The 25,423-nt window shown below is 45.8% G+C and overlaps 1 protein-coding gene across 1 annotated transcript in view; it reads left to right on the top strand.

The window, feature by feature from the left end:
* LOC141116716 (uncharacterized) overlaps positions 1 to 25,423 on the top strand; it is a 124,525-nt gene that overhangs the window by 33,738 nt on the left and 65,364 nt on the right. The window contains exons 6-12 of the mRNA XM_073609108.1: positions 357 to 2,064; positions 11,848 to 11,934; positions 12,572 to 12,742; positions 14,416 to 14,586; positions 14,727 to 14,897; positions 15,116 to 15,280; positions 16,770 to 16,856. Of these exons, the coding sequence (XP_073465209.1) occupies positions 357 to 2,064; positions 11,848 to 11,934; positions 12,572 to 12,742; positions 14,416 to 14,586; positions 14,727 to 14,897; positions 15,116 to 15,280; positions 16,770 to 16,856 (2,560 nt within the window). The remainder of the gene's footprint in view (positions 1 to 356; positions 2,065 to 11,847; positions 11,935 to 12,571; positions 12,743 to 14,415; positions 14,587 to 14,726; positions 14,898 to 15,115; positions 15,281 to 16,769; positions 16,857 to 25,423) is intronic.

Genomic DNA, 25,423 nt, shown 5'->3' with positions numbered 1-25,423 from the left:
AAACAAGAGTGAGATATTGGCTGGAGAGAGCACAATAATCTAGCAAACAGGAAGTGCAAATGAATGGCTAAAACAGGTAGTTCATGGGAGAAGCAAAGGGTTCAAAGTTCAAGAGAAACAAGGTTCAAGGCAGGATCATTCAAGGAATTGTCTATGGCACTGTCCAGCATCCCAAGTGGCTCAGCAAAAAAAGCCAGAGCCAGACATAGCAGGTTCAGTCTCGGGTCCTGACATGTTGGCTATATAGTTTTGTCTTGTTGGTGAACAGTATGTCACATTGTACTGTATATCCAGAATGTTACATTTTTTAAACCCTCTTGTCTTTTAAAATAACAAATTCCATGCCTCTTTTTTAGAGATCCAGACACAGCACAGAGCAAATCTGCAGCAGGAAACTCAGAATCTCACAGAGAAGAAACCACCAGGCACCACCCACGGACAAAAAAGTTTCTATATATCAAACCGTTATGTTAACTTAGCTGTAGTCGCCACACATGATTTTAGACAACCTTTCCAGGATGAGCTAACCAAAGCAGGAGAAGCGTTTGAGGGTTGTTTTCAGGAAACAAGGAGCGGGCTACAAAACCTGGCTCTAAGTAGACTGTTTCATTGGTGCCACCGGTTAAAATGTGTGCCCCAGATAATAATAGCAAGTGGAGTAGCAGGTGTTGGTAAGACCACACTAATTCAGAAATTTGTCTATGACTGGGTGAATGAAAAGCACTACCAAAGGTTTTCCTTCGTCTTTTCTTTCAAATTCCGTAAACTCAACAGACTCAATGTAGTCAGTTTGGAGGACATGATCCTTGACCAGTATCCATATCTGCAGGGTCAGCTTGATAACATCTTGCAAGATCCCAAAAAGATTCTTTTCACTTTTGATGGCTTGGATGAAAATACCCACCACATGGATTTTAGCTCAAGCAAATTATGCTCCAACACCAAACAGAAGGATTCTGTTGGTACGATTGTGGTTAGCTTGCTAAAGAAGACTCTTCTTGAAGGTTGTTCTGTGCTGATGACTAGCCGACCCACCAAGCTGTCTTTAATTGACATCAATGTGTTTCAGCGAATAGTTGAGATCATGGGATTCTCTGCCAAGGAAAAACAGAAATATTTTGAAAATTTCTTTGAAGACAAGGAAATTGAAAAAATGGCTTTTCAGTATGTGCGTGAAAATGATTCACTGTACACTTTTTGTTACATCCCATCATACTGCTGGATCATTTGTACGGTGTTATTGATGTGCTTTAAAGCCCAGCCAACAGACAAAAAACAGCTGTTGTTATCCTTGCCCAAGACATTGACACAACTTTTTGTGACTTTTCTGACACACATTCTTTCCAATCACACCCAGGATACAAACCGTGCTCCAGAAATGTTGACATCAATTGGGCAGATGGCAGACTTTGGAGTCAAGAATCGCATTATCATATTTGATAAACGTCATCTGGAATCTTTTCAAGTTGACACAGCCTCACATCTCTTGTCAAGTTTTATGACCGAATCAGATCAAAGTGACGATGTGACATTTTCCTTCATACACCTCATCCTTCAAGAGTTTTTTGCCGCTTTGATCCATTACCTTCCATCTTCTTCTGGGAACCTCGCTGTTTTACTGACTGAAGGTCAATTATGCCCAAAGGTTCATGGGGAATTGGTTTTCGGATTCATTTGCGGTCTCTCAGACAATACAACAAGAGCATTGTTAAAACCTTACATGGGGGAACTGTCCACTGAAGCTTCAAGAGGGGTCATCAACTGGCTGGTGTCCATTCTTAAAAGTGAGATGCTGGAAAGTTATAAAAAGGACAAGAGGAGGCTTCTGAATGTGTTTGTCTATCTCTTTGAGAGCAGGAATAAGGCTCTTGTCGCCCAGACCCTTAAACCTTTCAAGTGTTTTGAATTTTTCCGGGTGCATCACAACCCATTGCACTGTGCCGTGTTGGCATTCATACTCAGTTGCTGCGAAGACATTGAAAGACTTCATCTCAATGAATGTAATATTCAGAGTGAGGGCCTGGAGAAGCTTAAGCCAGTTCTACATACCATTAAAGACATAAGGTAATAAATATTGTTTTTATTCAGTATTTTGTAATCTAACCATTTAAAGTGCATGTCAACCTGTAGGCAGGTGCAGTCTATTTTCTCCACCACAGGTAGCGCTCGTCCACAGATGCAGATGGGGAGAGGAAGTCGAGAGGAACCTAGTTCCTCTATGGTTTCCTCATTCACAGGGATGCAGCTATCCAATTGGCCATCTTGGGTCTGGCAAAGTATATTTAACCACTTCAATACCGGGCACCCCTTTCTTGCCCAGGCCAGTTTTCAGGTTTAAGTGCTGTTGTACTTTGAAAGACAATTGCAGAGTCATGCAACACTGTACCCAAATGAAATTTTTATCATGTTTTTGAGACAGATAGAGCTGTCTATTGGTGGTATTTAATAACCTCTGTTTTATTTTTTGCAAAACAAAGGAAAAAGACAAAACATTTTGAAAAAAAAAAGTTTTTCTTACTTTCTGTTATAAAATTTTGAAAATAAGTAATTTTTCTTCTTTATTGATTTGCACTGATGAGTCTGCACCGATGGGCACTGTTGAGGCTGCACTAATGGGTACTGGTGGGCATTGATGAGGCGGCACTGATGGGCACTGATGGGGAGGCACTGATGGGCACTGATGAGCACTGATGGGCACCGTTGAGGAGGCGCTGTCGAGGCTGCACTGATGAGGTGGCACTGATCCACTGCAGTGGTGGGCACTGATACACTGCACTGATGGTCACTGATTGGCACTGATGGGGCTGCACTGATCATCAGGGCACTGATCATCAGTGCCCTGATTATCACTGTAAACAATGTACTCACTGTGCCCTGTCGGGTTGCCGGTTATCGGCTCTCCTCTCCTCACACAGAGTCAGCATGTGAGGAAAGGAATGCTTATAAACAGCAAGCCTGTTTAAATGTGACCAACTGGGATTGCACACAGCTGATCACTAGGGATGAGCCGAACACCCCCCGGTTCGGTTCGCACCAGAACCTGCGAACGGACCGAAAGTTCGCACGAACGTTAGAACCCCATTGACGTCTATGGGACTCGAACATTCGAAATCAAAAGTGCTCATTTTAAAGGCTAATTTGCATGGTATTGTCCTAAAAAGGGTTTGGGGACCCGGGTCCTACCCCAGGGGACATGTATCAATGCAAAAAAAACTTTTAAAAACGTCCGTTTTTTAGGGAGCAGTGATTTTAATGATGCTTAAAGTAAAAAAAAAAAAAAAGTGAAATATTCCTTTAAATATCGTACCTGAGGGGTGTCTATAGTATGCCTGTAAAGTGACGCGCGTTTCCCGTGTTTAGAACAGTCCCTGCACCAAATGTCATTTTTAAAGGAAAAAATCTCATTTAAAACTGCTTGCGGGTTTAATGTAATGTCGGGTCCTGGCAATATGGATGAAAATCAGTGAGACAAACGGCATGGGTACCCCCCAGTCCATTACCAGGCCCTTTGGGTCTTGTATGGATATTAAGGGGAACCCCACACCCAAATTAAAATAAGGAAAGGTGTGGGGCCACCAGGCCCTATATACTCTGAACAGCAGTATACAGGCTGTAGGTTTGTTGTTAAGTAGAATCTCTTTGTAATTTTGAACGGGTACATTTTTAACGTGTTTAGCTCCAGCCAAAAAATCTTTTTTAAGCTTTTTGGAAAACATAGGGAAGGGTTATCACCCCTGTGACATTTGTTTTGCTGTCTTTCCTCCTCTTCAGAAGATTTCACCTCACTTTTTGTCCCAATGGATTGGAAAGCATCAGTGGAAAGGAGAAATGTTTTTCCCATATTAACTCTTACAGGAGAGAATTTCCCTTCCTAGGGGTAGATTTATTCTCACTTCCTGTTGTCTCCTTCCGTTTGCAAGTAGGAGTCGTTTGTAAGTTAGTTGTTTGAAAGTAGGGTCCTGCCCTATATACTCAGCAGAAATTTGGGCCTTAGGTGTTGCTGTGGCCACAACACTGTAAGCCCTCACAGGGCTCTGCTGTGAAATATTAGATCAAGAATTGTAATTACATGCCCCTGTTGAACAGGAGCTGAAAAATTAGGCCTTAGGCACTGGTGCTGGTTCCACAACACTGCAACCCCTCACAGACACTCTAGTTGGAATGCAGGAACGAGCCCTGCTGCAAAGTATTGCATCAAAAATTGTAATTACACGCCCCTGTTAAACAAGGGCTGAAAAATTGGGCCTTAGGCACTGGTGCTGGTGCCACAACACTGCAACCCCTCACAGACACTCTAGTTGGAATACAGGAACGAGCCCTGCTGCAAAGTATTACATCAAAAATCGTAATTACACGCCCCTGTTAAACAGGGGCTGAAAAATTGTGTCTTAGGCACTGGTGGTGGCGCCCAGAACCAAAAATGCTCTTACAAGCTATCAGCGTGATGATTGAGGAGGAAGAGGATAATTACTCAGGAATAGTCACTCAGCATCAGCATAGGCAGTCTTTGAAGGGATCTGAGATTTCAAAAAAAATTATTCAGTTACATCAGCATCAGGTGCTTGGTAGCTGGTGGTGATCCAAGACTCATTCATTTTTATGAAGGTCAGTCGATCGACCGAGTCAGTGGACAGACGCACCCTGTGATCGGTTACCACGCCTCCAGCAGCACTGAATGTGCGTTCCGAAAGAACGCTGGATGCAGGACAGGCCAGTAGCTCAATTGCATACTGTGCAAGCTCTGGCCAGTGATCCATCCTCAAGACCCAGTAACCCAGAGGATTTTCGGTGGGAAAGGTGTCCAAGTCTGATCTTGCCCCTAGGTATTCCTGCACCATGTAAAACAGACGCTGGCGATGGTTGCTGGAACCGATCATACCTTGGGGCTGCGGACCAAAAAATTGTCTGAACGCATCGGTCAGACGGCCACCTTCTCCACCGCTCCTTCTTTGACTGACCGAAGCCTCAGCAACACGTTGTCCAGAAACAGGAGTTTGTAACCTCCCAGTCTCTGGGAACGCGTTGCACAGACCTTTCTGCAAGGCCTCCCGAAGATGTTTCATCCTCTGCTCCCTCTGCGATGGCAAGATAAGGTCCGCAACCTTACCCTTGTAACGTGGATCAAGGAGGGTTGCCAGCCAGTATTGGTCCTTTTCCTTGATACCACGAATACGAGGATCCTTACGCAGGCTTTGCAGGATCAGGGAGGCCATGCAGCGTAGGTTTGCTGAGGCATTCGGTCCGGAGTCCTCTGGGTCACTAAGGACGACATGGTCCGCAGCCACCTCCTCCCAGCCACGTACAAGTCCATGTGTTTCTTGGGACTGATCCCTTAAAGACTGCTGCTGATGCTGAGTGCCAGGCTCCACCTCCATACTGACACAATCTTCCTCCTCCTCCTCCTCCTCTTCCTCCTCGTCCTCTTCCTGTGTGATCGGCGGGCACGCAGGAACACTGTCTGGATAAAGGGGGCCTTGAGAGCTAAGGAAGTCCTCCTCTTCCTGCCTCTGTTCTGCCTCAAGTGCCCTGTCCATTATTCCACGCAGCGTGTGCTCCAACAGGTGGACAAGGGGGACAGTGTCACTGATGCATGCACTGTCACTGCTCACCTTCCTCGTGGCCTCCTCAAATGGTGACAGGACAGTGCATGCATCCCTGATCATGGCCCACTGGCGTGGGGAAAAAAAACCAAGCTCCCCTGACCCTGTCCTGGTGCCATAGTCGCACAGGTACTCATTGATGGCCCTCTGCTGCGTGTGCAGCCGCTGCAGCATGGCCAACGTTGAGTTCCACCTGGTGGGCATGTCACAGATTAGGCGGTTCTTGGGCAGGTTAAACTCCTTTTGGAGGTCCGTCAGCCGAGCACTGGCATTATATGACCGGCGGAAATGCACAAGACTTTCCTGGCCTGCCTCAGGACATCCTGTAAGCCCGGGTACCTGCCCAAGAACCGCTGCACCACCAAGTTAAGGACATGAGCCAAACAGGGCACATGGGTCATTTGTCCCTGTCGGAGGGCAGAGAGGAGGTTGGTGCCATTGTCGCAAACCACCATTCCTGCCTTAAGTTGGCGTGGCATCAACCACCTCTGAACCTGCCCCTGCAGAGCTGACAGAACCTCTGCCCCAGTGTGGCTCCTGTCCCCCAAGCACACCAGCTCAAGCACCGCATGGCATCTTTTGGCCTGCGTACTTGCGTAGCCCCTTGAACGACTACGGAGCACCGCTGGTTCCGAGGAAGAGGCCATGGAGGAAGAAGAAGAGGAGGGGGTGGAGGAGAGATGTGTGTCACAATCATTAGCATTTTGGAGGCGTGGTGGCGGAACAACCTCCAACACTACTGCACCTTGTCCTGCATCCTTCCCAGCTGCCAGCAGAGTCACCCAATGCGCCGTGAAACTTAGGTAACGTCCCTGTCCATGCCTGCTGGACCATGAGTCAGCGGTAATATGCACCTTACCGCTGACCGCCCTGTCCAGCGAGGCATGGACATTGCCTTCCACATGCTGGTAGAGAGCCGGAATCGCCTTCCGTGAGAAAAAGTGGCGTTTGGGTACCTGCCACTGAGGAACTGCACATTCCACAAACTCACGAAAGGGGGCAGAGTCTACCAACTGAAAAGGCAGCAGTTGAAGTGCTAGCAATTTTGCCAAGCTAGCATTCAACCGCTGGGCATGTGGATGGCTGGGAGCAAACTTCTTTCGGCGGTGCAGCAGCTGGGGCAGGGAAATTTGCCTGGTACAATCTGACGTCGGTGTACCAAAATCAGATTGCCCACAAGTACGTGGCTGTGGCACACCTAATTCTACACCTTCATTCCTCTCAGTGCAGGTCTCAGAGAGGACTGAAGGTCTAGTGGGGTTGGAAATCTCAGCTGATGAGGAGCAAGCAGAGGTCCTCTTTGTTCTTTGGTGTGGGTCTTTTAGATACGCTTGCCAACGAACTGCATGGCAGGTCAACATATGTCTGGTCAAGCATGTGGTACCCAAGCGGGAGATGTTTTGGCCACGCGAGATACGCTTGAGACATATGTTGCAAATAGCAGCGGTGCGATCTGATGCACTCGTCTCAAAAAAGGCCCACACCAAAGAACTTTTTGAATAACGCGCAGAGACTGCAGCGCCCTGCACATGTGGAGCTTTGGGGTGTGATGCAGTCAATGTGCTGCCCTTAGGCTGGCCCCTGGAGGGCATCCTGCCTCGTTGGTGATGTGCCGCCTCCTCCTCCTCCTCCTCCTCCTCTCTCCTATCAGGCACCCACGTTGAGTCAGTGACCTCATCATCCCCTCCCTCCTCATCACTGGAGCAAACCTGGCAGTATGCTGCAGCAGGGGGAGCATGACTGCCAGATTGCTGTCCTTCTTGGGCACCCCCTCTGTCCGTGCTCGTGTTACTGCCTTCATCGAGCTCAGTATCATCATCAGAGCCTTCCAAACGCTGGGCATCCTCCTGGAGCATGTACCCAACACTGTGGTCAAACAGTTCGAGGGACTCCTCAGGAGGACATGGTGGGGCTAGGGAAGGAGTCACTGATGACATTGAGCCGAGGGAAGAGGCCGCTGCTTTGCCAGACAAAGTACCCTGGGCATGGGTGAGAGAGGATGAGGAGGATGAGGACGGCTTGGTCATCCACTCGACCAAGTCTTCCGCATGTTGCGGCTCAACATGGCCAGCTGCCGAAAAAAAGGCCAAGCGTGTCCCATGGCCACGTGCTGATGAGGATGCACCGTCTCCACGACCAGCACTAGACACAGAGCCTGCTTGCCCTCTCTTATTGGCTTGTGACTGTCTGCCTCTCCTTCTTGGCCTTCCAGACATACTAATGGCCTGTAGCTGCACTAAGCTGGGATATATATATATATATATATATATATATGTACTGATACTGCAGCTAGCAAAATCAACTGCCTGCCTGTAGTATGAGAACACCACCAACCTTCTACAGGTAGCTTTAGCTGAACACTGTGAGGTGGACGCACCCCACTAACTTGTAGGTTTAGCAGAACACTGTGAGCAAGACCCACTGCACTAACTGTAAATAGTCTAGCTGCCTGACTGTGGTACTAATAGGATCAAAAGAACACCAGCAATTTTCTTTAAAATACTGTAACAAGACAAGCCTGCCTGTCAGTAAGAAGATAACAGGAACGGATCTAGCTGAACACTGTGAGCAGGACGCACCCCACTAGCTTGTAGGTTTAGCTGAACACTGTGAGGTGGACGCACCCCACTAACTTGTAGGTTTAGCTGAACACTGTGAGCAGGACGCACCCCACTAACTTGTAGGTTTAGCAGAACACTGTGAGCAGGACGCACTGCACTAACTGTAAATAGTCTAGCTGCCTGACTGTGGTACTAATAGGATCAAAAGAACACCAGCAATTTTCTTCAGGTAGCTGTATTTACTGTAACAAGACAAGCCTGCCTGTCAGTAAGAAGATAACAGAAACGGATCTAGCTGAACACTGTGAGCAGGACGCACCCCACTAGCTTGTAGGTTTAGCTGAACACTGTGAGGTGGACGCACCCCACTAACTTGTAGGTATAGCTGAACACTGTGAGCAGGACGCACCCCACTAACTTGTAGGTTTAGCAGAACACTGTGAGCAGGACGCACTACACTAACTGTAAATAGTCTAGCTGCCTGACTGTGGTACTAATAGGATCAAAAGAACATCAGTAATTTTCTTTAAAATACTGTAACAAGACAAGCCTGCCTGTCAGTAAGAAGATAACAGGAACGGATCTAGCTGAACACTGTGAGCAGGACGCACCCCACTAGCTTGTAGGTTTAGCTGAACACTGTGAGGTGGACGCACCCCACTAACTTGTAGGTTTAGCTGAACACTGTGAGCAGGACGCACCCCACTAACTTGTAGGTTTAGCAGAACACTGTGAGCAGGACGCACTGCACTAACTGTAAATAGTCTAGCTGCCTGACTGTGGTACTAATAGGATCAAAAGAACACCAGCAATTTTCTTTAAAATACTGTAACAAGACAAGCCTGCCTGTCAGTAAGAAGATAACAGGAACGGATCTAGCTGAACACTGTGAGCAGGACGCACCCCACTAGCTTGTAGGTTTAGCTGAACACTGTGAGGTGGACGCACCCCACTAACTTGTAGGTTTTGCTGAACACTGTGAGCAGGACGCACCCCACTAACTTGTAGGTTTAGCAGAACACTGTGAGCAGGACGCACCCCACTAACTTGTAGGTTTAGCAGAACACTGTGAGCAGGACGCACTGCACTAACTGTAAATAGTCTAGCTGCCTGACTGTGGTACTAATAGGATCAAAAGAACACCAGCAATTTTCTTCAGGTAGCTGTATTTACTGTAACAAGACAAGCCTGCCTGTCAGTAAGAAGATAACAGAAACGGATCTAGCTGAACACTGTGAGTAGGACGCACCACACTAGCTTGTAGGTTTAGCTGAACACTGTGAGGTGGACGCACCCCACTAACTTGTAGGTTTAGCTGAACACTGTGAGCAGGACGCACCCCACTAACTTGTAGGTTTAGCAGAACACTGTGAGCAGGACGCACTGCACTAACTGTAAATAGTCTAGCTGCCTGACTGTGGTACTAATAGGATCAAAAGAACACCAGCAATTTTCTTCAGGTAGCTGTATTTACTGTAACAAGACAAGCCTGCCTGTCAGTAAGAAGATAACAGAAATGGATCTAGCTGAACACTGTGAGCAGGACGCACCCCACTAGCTTGTAGGTTTAGCTGAACACTGTGAGGTGGACGCACCCCACTAACTTGTAGGTTTAGCTGAACACTGTGAGCAGGACGCACCCCACTTACTTGTAGGTTTAGCAGAACACTGTGGGCAGGACGCACTGCACTAACTGTAAATAGTCTAGCTGCCTGACTGTGGTACTAATAGGATCAAAAGAACACCAGTAATTTTCTTTAAAATACTGTAACAAGACAAGCCTGCCTGTCAGTAAGAAGATAACAGGAACGGATCTAGCTGAACACTGTGAGCAGGACGCACTGCACTAACTGTAAATAGTCTAGCTGCCTGACTGTGGCACTAATAGGATCAAAAGAACACCAGTAATTTTCTTCAAAATACTGTAACAAGACAAGCCTGCCTGTCAGTAGGAATATAACAGGAACGGATCTAGCTGAACACTGTGAGCAGGACGCACTGCACTAAATGTAAATAGTCTAGAAGATAGCAGGAACGGATCTAGCTAAACTAAATACAGTGTATATATATATATATATATATGCAACACCTGGGATGCATATATATACACAATACACTTTAAGTGCAGCTAACTGACTGACTGTCCTGCCTAATCTAGCTAACTCAAATGAAATGACACTGTCTCTCTCTCTCTCTAAGCACACCGGAACACACTGCACAGGGCCGCCGTGCAGGCGGCCTTATATAGTGTGGGGCGTGTACAAAATCCCCTGAGCCATAATTGGCCAAAGCCTCCTTGGCTTTGGCCAATTATGGCTCTCTGTTAAGGCGGCGCTGTGATTGGCCAAGCATGCGGGTCATAGTGCATGCTTGGCCAATCATCAGCAAGCAATGCACTGCGATGCCACAGTGAATTATGGGCCGTGACGCGCCACACGAATTTGGCGCGAACGGCCCATATCGTTCGCAATTCGACGAACGATCGAACAGCCGATGTTCGAGTCGAACATGGGTTCGACTCGAACACGAAGCTCATCCCTACTGATCACATAGTAAAGGGCAGCTGTGATTGGCACTTTACTGCGATCCTTGAACAGCTGTGTCCAAAGGACACAGCAGTAACAGAGCATGCCTGATGTGCATCCTAGGGGGCGCGCGGGAGGCACACATGTGGAAGGATGTCCATGGACGTCCCCCCCAGAACTGGAGTCCCGCTGTCTTTCAGCTATAGTGTGGGCAGGAACAGGTTATGGCCATGGCTCCCAGGTTTGGCACGCATTTTGTGAGTGGGTAGAGTAGGGACCGGTGACCCGTCTGTCAGGAACAACATGTAGAGCCAGGGAAAAGAGTAGGGAAAGCGCAGGGACCATGCCAACCATCTGGAAAGCCTCCCCTTTGGGTACGAACTGGCCAGGCCTCACTCCACTCCCCATGGCAGAGGCTGACGGCATGTCCAGTTCTCCAATCTACTGTTCCATCGCTGTAATACCTTGTGAGTGTTCCCGGTCAGGTTGGCTATATACCTCTTAGCGCAATTGGACTCCATGTGTTTTCTGGCCGCCACATCACTTCTTTCATTTTCACCCTTTAGACCTGTTAAGTATACTATTAAAAGGATTTTGTTACATCTGTGCAAAGAAATATTTGTTGATCTTGCCAGACTCTAGTGAGCTAAAAGCATCCTCCTGTGTCCTCTGCCTGTGCTGCCCCCTTATCATTTGCTATGTGGTCTACAAGATACCCTCCATGTGTTGAAGAAGAGAAGGGAGTAATTTTGTAGTTCTGTCCTACGGTGCTAATGCTGCTCCTCCATAGACACATTTTAGTGAGTTAGTGTAACCAGACTAGGACAGGAAGGGTGTTACTGGCAGTATCCCCTGGTGAAAATAAAGGGAGCATAGCCTTACAAAAAAACAAAAAACAAAAAAACAAATGTAGCCACCACATCTAAGGTCTGGTAAGCGGCAATATGTTCAATTTTTATTCTTTGGTTTGGATATGCAAGAGAAATTATGGTGGCTGTGGTTGAGTATTGGCATTATTATTATTATTATTATTATTATTATTATTATTAATAATAATTATTTTTTTTTTTAATTATTATTATTTATAAAATAAAATAAAATTATAATGTGGTGTTTACTTAGAAGTCTGTAAGATATTACTTTTTCTCTCACTCTCTGCAGCCTTTATAGCAATGACTTGAAGGATAGTGCTATGGAATCCATATGCTTTGCATTAACTCATGATCAGTGCAAAATCCAGAAACTCAAGTAAGTCTTTTCTTTCTGCCAGAAATTCAGAAAGGACTGTTCTCTCTTTTTGCTCCCTCCTCCTCTTTCATAGTTGGAACGTATATTTTGGGGGGTGGGGAGGGGGTACTAATTCAGAGTCAAGGGGAAGTTCACCTCACAGGTCCCAGGAGGCTGCGGGTCTATTCCCAAAGCACTGCCGGCGCCGGGGATCTGAAGACCGGTGCAAAAACCAGCCCCGAGTGAGGATGGCACTGGATCTTGGGACAGGTGAGCATCTGTTTAATAAAAGTCAGCAGTTACATTTTTGTAGATGCTGACTTTTAATTTTTGCAGAACTGACTAAAGAACCACTTTAAGGGAAGCTGAAGACACAGACTACAGCCACGCATAACTGAATTTAGAGACACTCCTGCGTAAGGCAGGGTGGCTACACTTATTTTTCAGGAAGTCAATTCAAGTAAATTTTTTAAATGACAAAGGGTTTTTTATTTACCCCATCTGGCAAAACTGGCAGCACTTGGCCAGGGTTTATTTGGTTGCCTTCTTTTGGACCAAAAGTGAGATTGCGGTGAGAGGCTAAGCCTTATTGTTCCTTATTGAGTTCAATTATTGTTACCATTTTCATCCAATTACTTATTTTCCTTTAATGTTTCAGTTTGAGTGATAATGCCCTCACAAGCAACTCTTGTTCCAAGTTGGCATCTGGAATCGGAAGGAACCACTCACTGAAGGCACTTGACCTGTCTTACAACAGTCTTGCTGGTGATGACTTTATTGACTTGATCAAAAATCTGTCCAGTCAACTTTGCCAGATAGAGGAACTGAGGTGAGATAAAGAGTTGACAAATGCTATAACATTTATGTAATATGGATCAGACATTTCCTTGCGGTTCTTGACTTGAAGGCTTTTTCGGTGCATATTTATATTCTCTGAATCAATTGTTGTCTTGGTTTTCAGTGTTGGTTCGTTAACTTATTGTATCTGGGTACAAACATATGATCAACAGTTTGGGGACACCTGGCCAAGCTTGTAAGTCACTGTATTTCAAACCATTTGATGGAGTTGGCCATCTATATGCAGTCTATGCTCTTCTGGGAAGGCTTTCTATAGATCCACCACCCCATCCATATAAGCTTGTTGGACATCTCATTCTAAAACAATGACCATGACACTAATAAGGTACTTATTCAAAACAGGTATGAGGAAGTGGAACAATAGTTTCCGGAGTAAATGCACACATTATAACGTAGCAGTATGTGTGAAGCAGGTATAATATGTTAATGGGTATAATTCAGCAAATATCATGAGGGTCTAGTGGCCAGTCGAGAAATAAATCAAAAATGAGGGGGGAGGGCAAAAAAAATAAAAAATGGAAAAAGGGAGGGGGAGAGAGAGGAAGGGGCTGGGTTGGGGGTGGGGTTGCCGGTTCAGAGGGTAGGTTACAAGAAGCAAGTCGCTTCGGTTATAGGCACAATAATGTCTCATCAAAACCAGGGGGTAAGAAGTGGGTCACCCAAGGGTTCCAGAGCTTCTCAAATTTTGGGATTTTGTCCAGCAATGTTGCCTCTATCTTAGCGTGGATCATAGCCTGGGTAATACTGTGCTGTGCTGCTAGTATGCTCAAGGTGGTCATTTTTCAAGCTTTCGCTATAGTCTGTTTGGCAGGAGTAGTGACATATAGCTGTTTGAATTGGCAAAGAGTCAAGGACATGGGTTTGTTGTTCAGGAGAGCCACTGTTGGTTCAGGTGGTAGGTTAGTGGCAAATAGTTTTGTCGTGATTGAGAAAATATCTGACCAGAAGGCTTGTGCTACAGGCCAGTCCCACCATATGTGGAGGTTCGTACCTGTCTCATTACAGCCGCGGAAGCAGTGCGGCGGATATTGTGGAAGGAATTTGTGCATCCTGGAGGGGATCAGGTACCACCTCGTGAGCACCTTATAGTTGTTTTTTAGGGCGGCGATGTTTGATTTAGTTGCCTGCCAAATAGATGACCAGTCAGCTTGGTCAAATGTGCGGTTGAGGTCTCTTTCCCATCTGTTTACATATTCCGGAGGTTTTGAGTTCCTCCATTCCAAACCGGTCAAACCATGTATTTATGGAGCTGGACACCATTTATGAGGTCACACACTGATGTTGAATGAGAAGACCAGGCTCACAATCAGCTTTCCAGTTCATCCCAAAGGTATTAAGTAGGGTTGAGGTCAGGGTTCTGTGCAGGACCCTCGGATCCTCCACACCAAACTGGTTGAACTGTGTCTCTATGGAGCTCACCTTGTACAGCTGAACACAATAATTTGGAAGGGTGTCCACATACATTTTGCTGTTTATCGTAAGTGGCTGTGATGTCTTCACTGGAGGTGATGTCTTTCCTGGAGTCCTCAAGACACACAAAAGACTAATGGGTGGTTCACTACTTCAGCATCCAGCCATAACTATAACTAAAGTATCTGTCTTTATAGCAGTCCCATCAGATTAAGATATTTCCTTATTTTGCAGTTTAAGAGGCACTGGTCTGTCAAACAGTGCCTGCCCCCAACTGGAATCATTAATCATTTATAACCAAAACCTGCGGAAGTTTGATATGTCCTACAACAATCTTGAGGGCCCTGATTTTGCTGATGTGGTAACAGCTTTGTCCAGTCCATCATGCAGGCTGGAAGAGTTACTGTAAGTATAAGTGAGCTGCATTGTAAATAGTCCTTAAAGGGTATGCAAAGCCCAACAATGGACTACTTTTATGTCCCTTTTGGTCTGTTAAATATATAATTGAAAGCATTTTCTTATTTGTTTTGATTTTCAATATACAGTTTGAGATACACAGGACTTTCAGAGAGGTCACTCATCCAGTTGGCGTATGGAATAAGTAAGAACCAGTCACTGAGGAGACTTGATCTGTCCGAAAACAAACTGGCCGGCGATCACTTCAGTGACCTCATCACAGCTTTGTCCAGTCCTACGTGCAGAGTAGAGAAACTAAAGTAAGCGCATGGAGGGGTAAAATATTTATTTAACTCTGTCTACAAAACGTTAAGATTCCAGATTTAGGTGGTCTGACCCTTTCAATTCTTTTTTTTTAATGGAAAATTATTTAGATAAACATATTTTTAGAATATTGATAAATATTCTTGATGACTGATGCACTCATTTCAAATTCATCCTAAGTATATAAACTATGATCTGTTTCTGCTTTTCATAGGCTGTGTGGTATCAATCTGACCGATGAACAAATGCCACTATTGGCACAGCTGAGTAATAACAGGTGTCTCAAGTATCTGGAGTTTAGTAGCAAAGCAGTTTCTGACAGAAGTGCCGGTTACATCAGGGAGCTAATACAAGCCTCGTCCAGGCTTCAAGAGATCAGGTAAGTGCTATAGGCCATGTCAGTCGCTGAAGAAAAATGGGGTCTATTCTCTTGGAGTAATATTGTCAGTTGACTGACTCTCTAACCAGTCAGGTTCTCACTTAGTCCGTTCATGAATTCAAACCCTTTAAACCTTTCACACCCTTTCCATTCAATTCTCTATTCAAAAGCTAAAACAAAAAAAGGATTGGTTATTGCAAGGAGACTGTGACTGGTTAAATGGCCCCACTGACCCCCTTATACTCACCTGACCATTGCTCCCTCACCACTAAAACTTTGGCTGGGATTGGACCCAAGAGAGGGGGTAGTAACATCACTATCTCGGTCCTATGACTGTGCTCACGTCTAAAGGTTACCTGCTGGACCCAAGCACTGTCATAGGGGAGGTGGTAACATGCTTCCCAATACCTAGAAGCACCTGGACTCCAGCAGCAGTGAAAGCAGGAACGCCAGGGTTAGGGGTTGCTAGCAAGATGAGGGATTGGAGGTCCAATTTGCCCTAAATATACAAGGTGGCAATCTTTAATCTTGTTATGAATATGTTGTTAAAGCGGTTTAAAGACAATGAACACTTTACTTCCAGTTTCATTGGTTTTTATAAAGTAGTGGTTCTCAACCACCAGACTGTGGCCTGTTGCTGAGCCACTACTCCCTCCTCCTGGGCCTCCAGCCAGCTACAGGTCCCCTAACCTACCACAGTACCTTCCAGCTCTCATAGTGCTTTCAACCTTCCATACCTGCCCACAGTGCCTCTCAACCCTCCACAGTTCCCCAGGCCCCCTGAGAGTCCCCAGCCCACACAGTGCCCCTCAATCTCCCACAGTGCTACACAGCTTGCAGCAGAGCCTCCAGCCGCCATAATGCAGCAATCAGTGTCCCACAGTGCCTTCCGAAATCCCACAGTGCCTCCAAGCCCAAGCAGTGCCCTCCTGTCTTCTACAGTGTCCCTGCAAAGCCCCCAGCCCTCGTGGAGAGACCCCAGTCCCCCTCCAAGAATCTCATCCCTGACAGGGCCACCAGCTTTGCTCCAAAATCCCCTGACCCCTGTAGAACCCCCATGCCACTTTTACTGTCAGTTCCACCCAGAGCTTTCCAGCATTGCAATACATATTTTGCATTCCACTATTTTATTGTGTACGTTTTTGTTTTTTTTCTTGTTGGAGCATGGAAGGTTTTGGAAGAATTTATCAGGCCCTGGTCTCAATGATTTTGAAAATCCCTGCTATAGAAGATCTGCTGCAGTCCTCGTACACATTCATTGTAAAACTCCATGTCCTTCAAATGAAGATATTGACCTAATTTGTAGAGGTCCACATGTGCCCTTCTCCACCCATTATAGATCCATGTTTTGACTCCAGGGTGAAAGCCATTGAATGGTCTCCAAATGTGGCCAACTGTTGGCTCTTAATCCAAAAGCTGGCCGATTTTCATCAATACAATCCACAGTATAAATTCTTTATTGCTAACATCTTCTTTACCTTCCTTCTAGGCTCGATATTGAAGCATTGTCTGCAGAATCAAAAGAAAGCTTAAGAGAGCTGGAAAATTCCCGGCCAGAACTGAAAATTTTCATTTGGTGAAACCCAAAAATTTTGACAAATGAGTCAGTGTGTTTATAGCATATGTACTGTAGGGCTAAAATGTTTATCGATTAAGGCAGGTCATCCAGATCTTAGGACAAACATACCAAACTGCACTCTCCCACAAAATGTATGAGCATTACGTGCCAGCAAAAGTCTCCCTTCACAAAATTGAGCATTAATCTGCATGCTTACCTCCTAACCATAAATCCCCCCTCTTCCCGGTGCAAATACGCCCCTCTGATGAAATCCCCACTCCCAGCACAAATCTTTGCCCCCCCCCAGCACAAATGCCCCTCCCCCCAAAAAAATCGTCCTACTGGCACCCTCCACCTCATATGATACCACAGTGCCCAGGGCAGCTTCCTCTCCTGCCCACCCCTTGTCTTGGCCCTGGCTTAAGGATAGCCTAAAACCCCTATGGGATTGTTTATGCTGTCTTCATCCTACTGGGGACATTGTTTTCACTTCCTCACTTGAAGAAGCAAAAGGAAGAGGAGATATCACCCTAACATGAGGGGAATTCCCACACTAGATATTTTTCACCAGAATATTTGTCCCCATTCGAAGGTTCCCTTCACCTTTTGCTCTCATGATAAATTTAGGATTTCCCCATAATTTCTGTTTTTTCGTAATAATGGTCACCAGGACAAATTGAGGGGTAAATCCCCCCAGTGGGGACACAAACAGCAATTAAAGCTTGGAAGAGAGAGGGTCTAACCCAGCCTTTCTCAACCTTTTCAACACAGGGGAACCCTTGAAAAAAACCTTCCGGTCTCTGGGAACCCTTGGTAAAAATGACTATATCTACAACTTATGATACATTAGTGTGATAGTCAGTTGGAAGAATGCTCCTTACACTTGTGGTCATTGGGAAGACTTACCACCTTACAGATAGCTAAAAAGACCAATGGTGTCAGTGGGAACTTATCTGATTGGCAGAAATTGCTCATTGCTCAAGGAACTCCTAGCAACTTCTGGAGGAACCCTAGAGTTCCACGGAAACCTTGATTCAGAAACCCTGGTCTAACCCTTTCCCACTTTATCCAAAACATAATTTAAAAAAAATGGACTGTATATAGCCTTTAATAAAGCATTTTCACATCTTCAGACACCTATATGGGGCATCTGTTTTACAGTCAAATTCACCCTTAACCTCTTTCAATGTACCGGACTGCATATGTGCGGCAGCAAGGAAGTTGGCCGTTTTTTTATGACCAAGGACCGCGCCTGTGCTGAGGTTTCTGTGCACAGAGCTTGCTCCCAGCACAGTGACCAAGCTGTCCGTGGACAGCTCCCTGTCTCTAGTGATCATTGAGAGCCACCGGGATGGGCTCCAGATCATGTGACCATTGTGAAAGCCAATCACAGTGGTCACATAATTGGAAGTCCGTCCTGCCCCGGGACACCACCTGAGTGTAGCCTTCCTCAAATTTTGAAATTTTAACAAAATTTTCAAAGTTTTTGCTAAAACTTGGGCGAATCTAAAATTCCCAATTCTACTCATCCCTGCTGAACAGTATTAATATTTATTTTTTATATGATCATTTTATTTTGGACATGATGTGTATATAGTTGATTTTATTATTGTACATTGTATTACAGTTGGTCACCACTGGATGTATTCCTATGCCGTGTATCGTATTTATTGTATATTGTGTTTGTTACTATGTTTTGTACATAATTAATATTAACTTTACTGTTTATAAATTGTATGACCTTGTTTTGGGTTGTTGTCTCTCTTATCGTACTTGTAGAAGAAATAAAAAGGTTTCATTTTAGAATACGGCTGATTGGAGCCACTGGACATCTGAAGATGCTAAATGTAGCCTTTGTCTCACACGAATGTATTCTTCCAAAAATGGATCTTCCAAAGTCTAAAAGTTGGATGGAAGTCCACATTTGGACTACAAAGTATCAGGAGTGAACAGAGCAGAACATACTTCAAAAAAAGATACTGTTAGGCTCCTTTCACACTGGAGCGGTGCGCTTGCAGGGCGGTCTAAAAAGTCCTGCAAGCCGCATCTTTGGAGCGCTGTAGGAACGGTGTATTTACCGCTCCTAAAGCGCCCCTTCCCATTGAAAACAACCCAGCTGTTTTGCAGGCGGTTTTAACCCTTTTTCGGCCCCTAGCGGGGGGTTAATACCGCCCCACTAGCGCCGCTAAAACGAGGGTAAAGCGGCGCTATATTTAACGCCGCTGTACTGCCAGCGCCCGCATGCCTCAGTGTGAAAGTAGCCCTAGGCTCAAGTGTCAGGGTGTCATTGTTCTGGGATCCACAAGTGTCAGTGTGTCATTGTTTTGGACCCCCAAGTGTCAGTGTGTCATTGTTCTGGAACCCCCAGGGGTCAGTGTGTCATTGTTCTGGAATCCACAAGTGTCTCGGTGGGCCATTGCTCTGAACCCCCAAGTGTCAGTGTGTCATTGTTCTGTGACCCCCAAGTGTCAGTGTGTCATTGTTCTGGGCCCCCTAAGGTCAGTGTGTCATTGTTCTGGGACCCCCAAGTGTCAGTGTGTCATTGTTCTGGGATCCATAAGTGTCAGTGTGTCATTGTTCTGGGATCCACAAGCGTCAATGTGTCATTGTTCTGGAACCCCCAAGTGTCTCGGTGTGCCATTGTTCTGAACCCCCAAGTGTCAGTGTGTCATTGTTCTGGGCCCCCTAGTGTCAGTGTGTCATTGTTCTGGAACCCCCAAGTGTCAGTGTGTCATTGTTCTGGGACCCCCAAGTGTCAGTGTGTCATTGTTCTGGGGTCCAAAGTGTCAGTGCGTCCTTGTTCTGGATCCCCAAGTGTCAGTGTGTCATTGTTCTGAGCCCCCTAGTGTCAGTGTGTCATTGTTCTGGGATCCACAAGTGTCAGTGTGTCATTGTTCTGGGATCCCCAAGTGTCAGTGTGTCATTGTTCTGGGACCCCCAAGTGTCAGTGTGTCATTGTTCTGGGGTGCCAAGTGTCAGTGTGTCATTGTTCTGGGACCCCCGAGTGTCAGTGTGTCATTGTTCTGGGCCCCCTAGTGTCAGTGTGTCATTGTTCTGGGACCCCCAAGTATCAGTGTGTCATTGTTCTGGACCCCCAAGTGTCAGTATGTCATTGTTCTGGGACCCCCAAGTGTCAGTGTGTCTTTGTTCTGGGACCCCCAAGTATCAGTGTGTCATTGTTCTGGGACCCCCAAGTGTCAGTGTGTCATTGTTCTAGACCCCTAAGTGTCAGTGTGTCATTCTTCTGGGACCCCCAAGTGTCAATGTGTCATTGTTCTGAGACCCCCAAGGGTCAGTGTGTAATTGTTCTAGACCTCCAAATGTCAGTGTGTCATTATTCTGGGAACCCCAAGTGTAAATTTGACAGTTTTCTAGCACTCATAATATTCTGCTTTCCCTCTAAGCTGGTGATGTCAAACACATTTTAGAACTTTAGACAGGAAAGTAAAGAACCCACGGATATCACATATTATATTTATATAACAAAATATCATTTTTCTGCTTCAAAATAATCCAGACTTAACCCCCGAATACAAAATGGCATCAGTAAAGTTTAGCAATAGATCACAAATTGCATGGCTTCAAAAACATTTGTTCTTCAGGGTCTACAGATAAGAAGATGTCCATTTCATAAACGGTCAAGGCTGTGACACAACTGCATCGCCAGGTCCATCCTCTCCATTCCCCCCTCCCTCAGCCAATATATACATTATAGAAAAGATTAGCCCAACAATGTCCATCACAAATGTCTTGAGCTGTTTGGAAGTGAACTTCATGGTGAAAAAAGTTCTTACAGAAAGTAAACGTTTCAAGAATTTCCCCTCTACACGAATCCTTCTCTGCTGTGTTCTGGGAACATCACTGGGATCCCCCCGACTCTCTGGATGTTGTATGGATTCAATTTTGTTGCTTCTGGAATAATCAGGATGGGTTCCGGGGTCGGCACAGGACTCTCAAACTTGACTTTAATTGGATCGCTTCCAGACAAGGACGGAGCGTTTGGTTCCACTCTGGGTGCTGCATTGTAGGACCTTTGCAGGGAGTAGCTGATGTGGTGTGGCCGGTAGCCTGCTGCTGTACGGACAGAGCTGACCCGGCTGGTTGGGCGACTTGGCGGTGGGGCATTCACATCCTCCCTGCAGGTGGAAAAGACCAAATTTAATAGGGATATCCAGGGCTACATTCAGACATTATGGTGCCCTAGGTGCACCTAAATAATGTGGCCTTTCCCCCCTTGTGTCATATAAAGCTAGAATCGGGGGGAAGAATGAGGTCCACCTACAACTTTTCAACTGTAGGGAACACCAAATACGAGAAACAAGAGATGGTTGCATGGTGCCTAAACTGTAAAGAACCCAACAACTTCCTCTAAGGGGCCCAATAACCTGCTCTAAATGTCCCCTGTAGGCCCTTCCCTTCACAGTTCTCTTGCTGAATTCTGCCACAAAGGTCCAGAAGTGGCCAGATAGATGCCCTGGCATCTTACATCTCTCCCAAGGGGGCTCCACATTTTAAAATTTTACTCCTTACCGTGTCAACTGTGCCCACAGCCCATGCTTAAAATGTTCACCTTCTATATGGTCTCAACCAGGCCATGCCTACTTTCCCAGGTGTCCCTGCCAAGATCATGCGCACTTTCTGTGCAGTCCCACCCCTAATTATGCAGTAATCGCCTATTCCTTGCTGTGATCCCCTCAATTATTACCCTTGTTTGAGCTGCTGAGCATGCCCAGTAACTCAAATAATGATGGTGCTGTGATCCCAGGACACAGCCCGGGACACAGCATCTTCGGGACAGAGCACCTGGATGGGACCTGAATTTAATTATGAGGGGCAGCACTATTAAGATGTTCTATTCAATGTTTCCAAATACTGTAAAAGTGTAGTATACTAAAGTGAAGTAGTATAAATCAAAGATCACCCTCCATTCCCCCCAAAAAAAAAAAATCGATCAATGTTAAAATATCAACTGTGCAACACAATGGATGTTATTTACCAAAGGCAAATCCACTTTGCACTACAAGTGCAAAGTGCACTTGAAATTGCACTAATAGTGCACTTGGAAGTGCAGTCGCTGTAAATCTGAGGGGTAGATCTGAAATGAGGGGAAGCTCTGCTGATTTTATTATCCAATCATGTGCAAGCTAAAATGCTGTTTTTTATTTTCCTTGCATGTCCCTCACGGATCTACAGCGGTTACACTTCCAAGTGCACTTTCAGTGCAATTTCAAGTGCACTTTGCACTTGTAGTTTGCACTTGTAGTGCAACGTGGATTTGCCTTTCGTAAATAACCCCCAATATCTCAAAAGTGCTTAGTGCTTATGTTTAGTTCAGATATTCCCTTTACAATTGACATTTATGTCATATATGCCCTATACACACAGTAACAACGGTGCAAAGCAAAATGCCCATAACTAACCTACCTACCATGTACAGTGCAGCTCATAGCGGCCTCACAATAGAAACCATACATGCAAGCAAGCTTTCTTTTTGTATCAAGCCACACCCTATCCAGCTATGTTTTTCAAAATGTATGCTTTAAGTTTACATTTCATTTGCCAAAATACCATGTCTCTTTTTCTCTTCATAAATATGACCCTTTGCAGTCTTTAACATTGTTCGTTATTCAGTAGAATCGTCTAAGCAAAAATTGATGTAAGTCTTTATTGTGCCAGACTGCCATCTAGTGGACACTTTCCTAACTGAGACATTGTAGCACTTTATTGGAGACAGGCTGCCATCCAAGTGGACCTAAAGCAGCCATATCAGATAAACCAAAATTGAGATCATTCCATTTTGCTCTGCCTGTATAAAAGTTTTTATGTATCTAGAAATATTTGTATACATTATTTTTTGTTATAATTTTTTTTTTAATCAGAAAACTGGACTAGCAAGTTAATGTAGGACTTTATTGGTGCCAGACTGCCATCTAGTGGACAGTTTGCTTACAGCGACATTGTAGGACTTTATTGGCTCCTTAACTGCCCTTTGCAGTCTTTAACATTGTTTTTTTTATTCAGTAGAATCGTCCAATCAAAGGTTGCTATAATACTTTATACTGCCATCTATTGGACACTTTGCTAACAGAGACAATGTAGGACTTTATTGGTGTCTTACTGCCATCTAGTGGACACTTTGCTAAAAGAGACAATGTAGGACTTTATTGGTGTCTGACTGCCATCTAGTGGACACTTTGCTAAAAGAGACAATGTAGGACTTAATTGGTGCCAGACTGCCATCTATGTAATGGCAGGACGGATATGACATGCAAAAGGCTGAAGAAGTTCAAGGGCTGGTACCATAGGCCGGGGCCGGAGGGACACCTGAGCTGGTACCAAAAGTGAGCAGCCACAGGAGTTTGCTAAAGCAGAGGAGTGGTTTGACAAGTCCACTTGCTGATACCACTGGTAAGGAGCTGAAGATGTCCCATGGCTGGTGCCACAGGTGAGTGTCTGGAAGGGATCTCTAGAGTGGTATCATATGCAGGTGGAGAAGTCCCAGGAGTACCACAAGCGAGCAGCTGGAAGTATCTGTGGTGTGGTACCACAGGTAGGCAGCTGGAGGAGTCCCAGGGCTGGTACCACAGGCGAGCAGCTGGAAGTATCTGTGGCGTGATACCACAGGTAGGGAGCTGGAGGAATACCAGGACTGATACCACATGCAAGGGGCTGAAGAAGTCAAACAGTTGGTATCACAGGCAGGGGCTGAAGGGATGCCTGAGCTGGTACCAAAAGTGAGTGACTGGAGCAGTCCCATGGCTGCTGGTACCACAGGTGAGCAACCGGAGAAGTCCCAGGGCTGGTACCACAGGCGAGCAGCTGGAATTATCTGTGGTGTGGTAACACAGGTGGGCAGCTGGAGAAAAACCAGGACTGATACCACATGCAAGGGGCTGAAAAAGTCCAACAGTTGGTACCACAGGCAGGGGCTGGAAAGATGCCTGAACTGGAACCAAATGTGAGTCCCAGGGCTGGTACCACAGATGAGCAACTGGAGAAGTTCCAGATTTGCTACTGCAGGTGAGTGGCTGGGAGAGTCCCATTGCTAGTACCACAACTGAGCAGCTGGACAAGTCCCATGGCTGGTACCACAGGCGATCAGCTGCAGTAGTCCTCAGGGCCTCTACCACAGATAGGTGGCTGGGGACTCAAGGCCACCCCACTTGCAGTACTCTGGTAACAATTGGGCAATGCTCCCTACAGTGTCTGGGTCTTCTTTAGAAGCTGCGTTTTATTTTGCTTCTGCCTGCCTGCACACACACTGGGAACAGATCATGGTTCATGCGTCCATCTGTCCATCCCCTTCCACCCTCCGATGCAGCCTCTCAGCTGGTGACTTGCTACAAAGTTACAGTGTACAGTCTGAGCGATCACTGGGGAAGAGGAGACTGAGGAACTGCTTCCTCCTGCCAACAGACTGGTGACAACATCTCAGCCTAGGGCAAATGCACCAAGTGGAGCTCAAGGACGTACAGGAAGTCAGCTGTGTGTGGAAAAGACGCTCCCCCCAAGACAAAGACTTCATTTATGAAACATTTACAGAAATAATTTGAGCCAATCATTTCTATGAACTGTGTTGCTCTTCGAGGACAATGATGTTCTTGCGGTGAGTGCACGGATCATCGGTGAGACCTGTCACTACCACAATCCTGGTAAATATTTGTCTGGAGGCACGAGGCACTTTCACCCGCATTTATAGGAGGATCAACAGAAACTGCAAACTGGTTGAGCAACCTGGGAGCTATTTGAAGAATCTCGGCTGCAATCTCTGTCCGTCTGCCCCGTCTTCCCCTGACTTCCTCTCGTGGGTTATGTCACCATGTTCCTGCATTGGTAAGCGTTGCATCACCTCGAGGCACGAGTTCTCCAGCTGAATTGGTTCTGAAAACAGGTGCAGGTTGTCTATAGACAACTGTTACTTTGTAGCACTGGTCTCCAGACCTACACAAAGTAACAAGCCTTGGCAACCCTCTGGTCATCCTGGTCTGTGAACCCCTTCAGCCCTTTAAATGTGCTTTAATGTAGGGAACCAACATGGCTTTCTGATCACATGATTGCTGTAATTGCCCCTCCCGTTGGCCCCTGATCAGAAGTTGTGCCGGGGATCTGTCGGCAACTCATGACCTCAGGCCACCATGAATGCTAAGCAGTAATCTCCCCAGTGGGGACATTAAAGGCAAAGAAAATAGGCAGCAATATAAAGCCTGAGTATGTAATAAGAGCTCCACATTAATTTTTTTTATTAACTTCAGGGGCATGCAATACCCTTCATCAGGGCTACAACGCCCAAAGAGAAGAACAAAGGATCCATAAGATAAAGACAGTAATAAAACCTTGAGAACCGAAAAAAGAGCACCACACAAATCATTTTAGTTCAAGTGGTTTTAAATTATTGTATAATGGCGTGTTTCAGGGGCCCTGGCACCCCCTCCTCCCCCCCCCATCAGAGCTACAACACACAAAGAAAAGAACAAAGAGTCCATATGATAAGGGCCAGCAATAAAAATCTTGAGATCGTAATACAACGTAGGGGCACCATATGAAAATTTTTACAGTCCAAGCATTTTTTAACTGATTTGTACCCA

The sequence above is a fragment of the Aquarana catesbeiana genome, linkage group LG13, assembly GCF_042186555.1.
Source record: "Aquarana catesbeiana isolate 2022-GZ linkage group LG13, ASM4218655v1, whole genome shotgun sequence".
Classification (NCBI taxonomy): Eukaryota; Metazoa; Chordata; class Amphibia; order Anura; family Ranidae; genus Aquarana; species Aquarana catesbeiana.
This window is presented reverse-complemented; position numbering and strand designations above follow the sequence as displayed.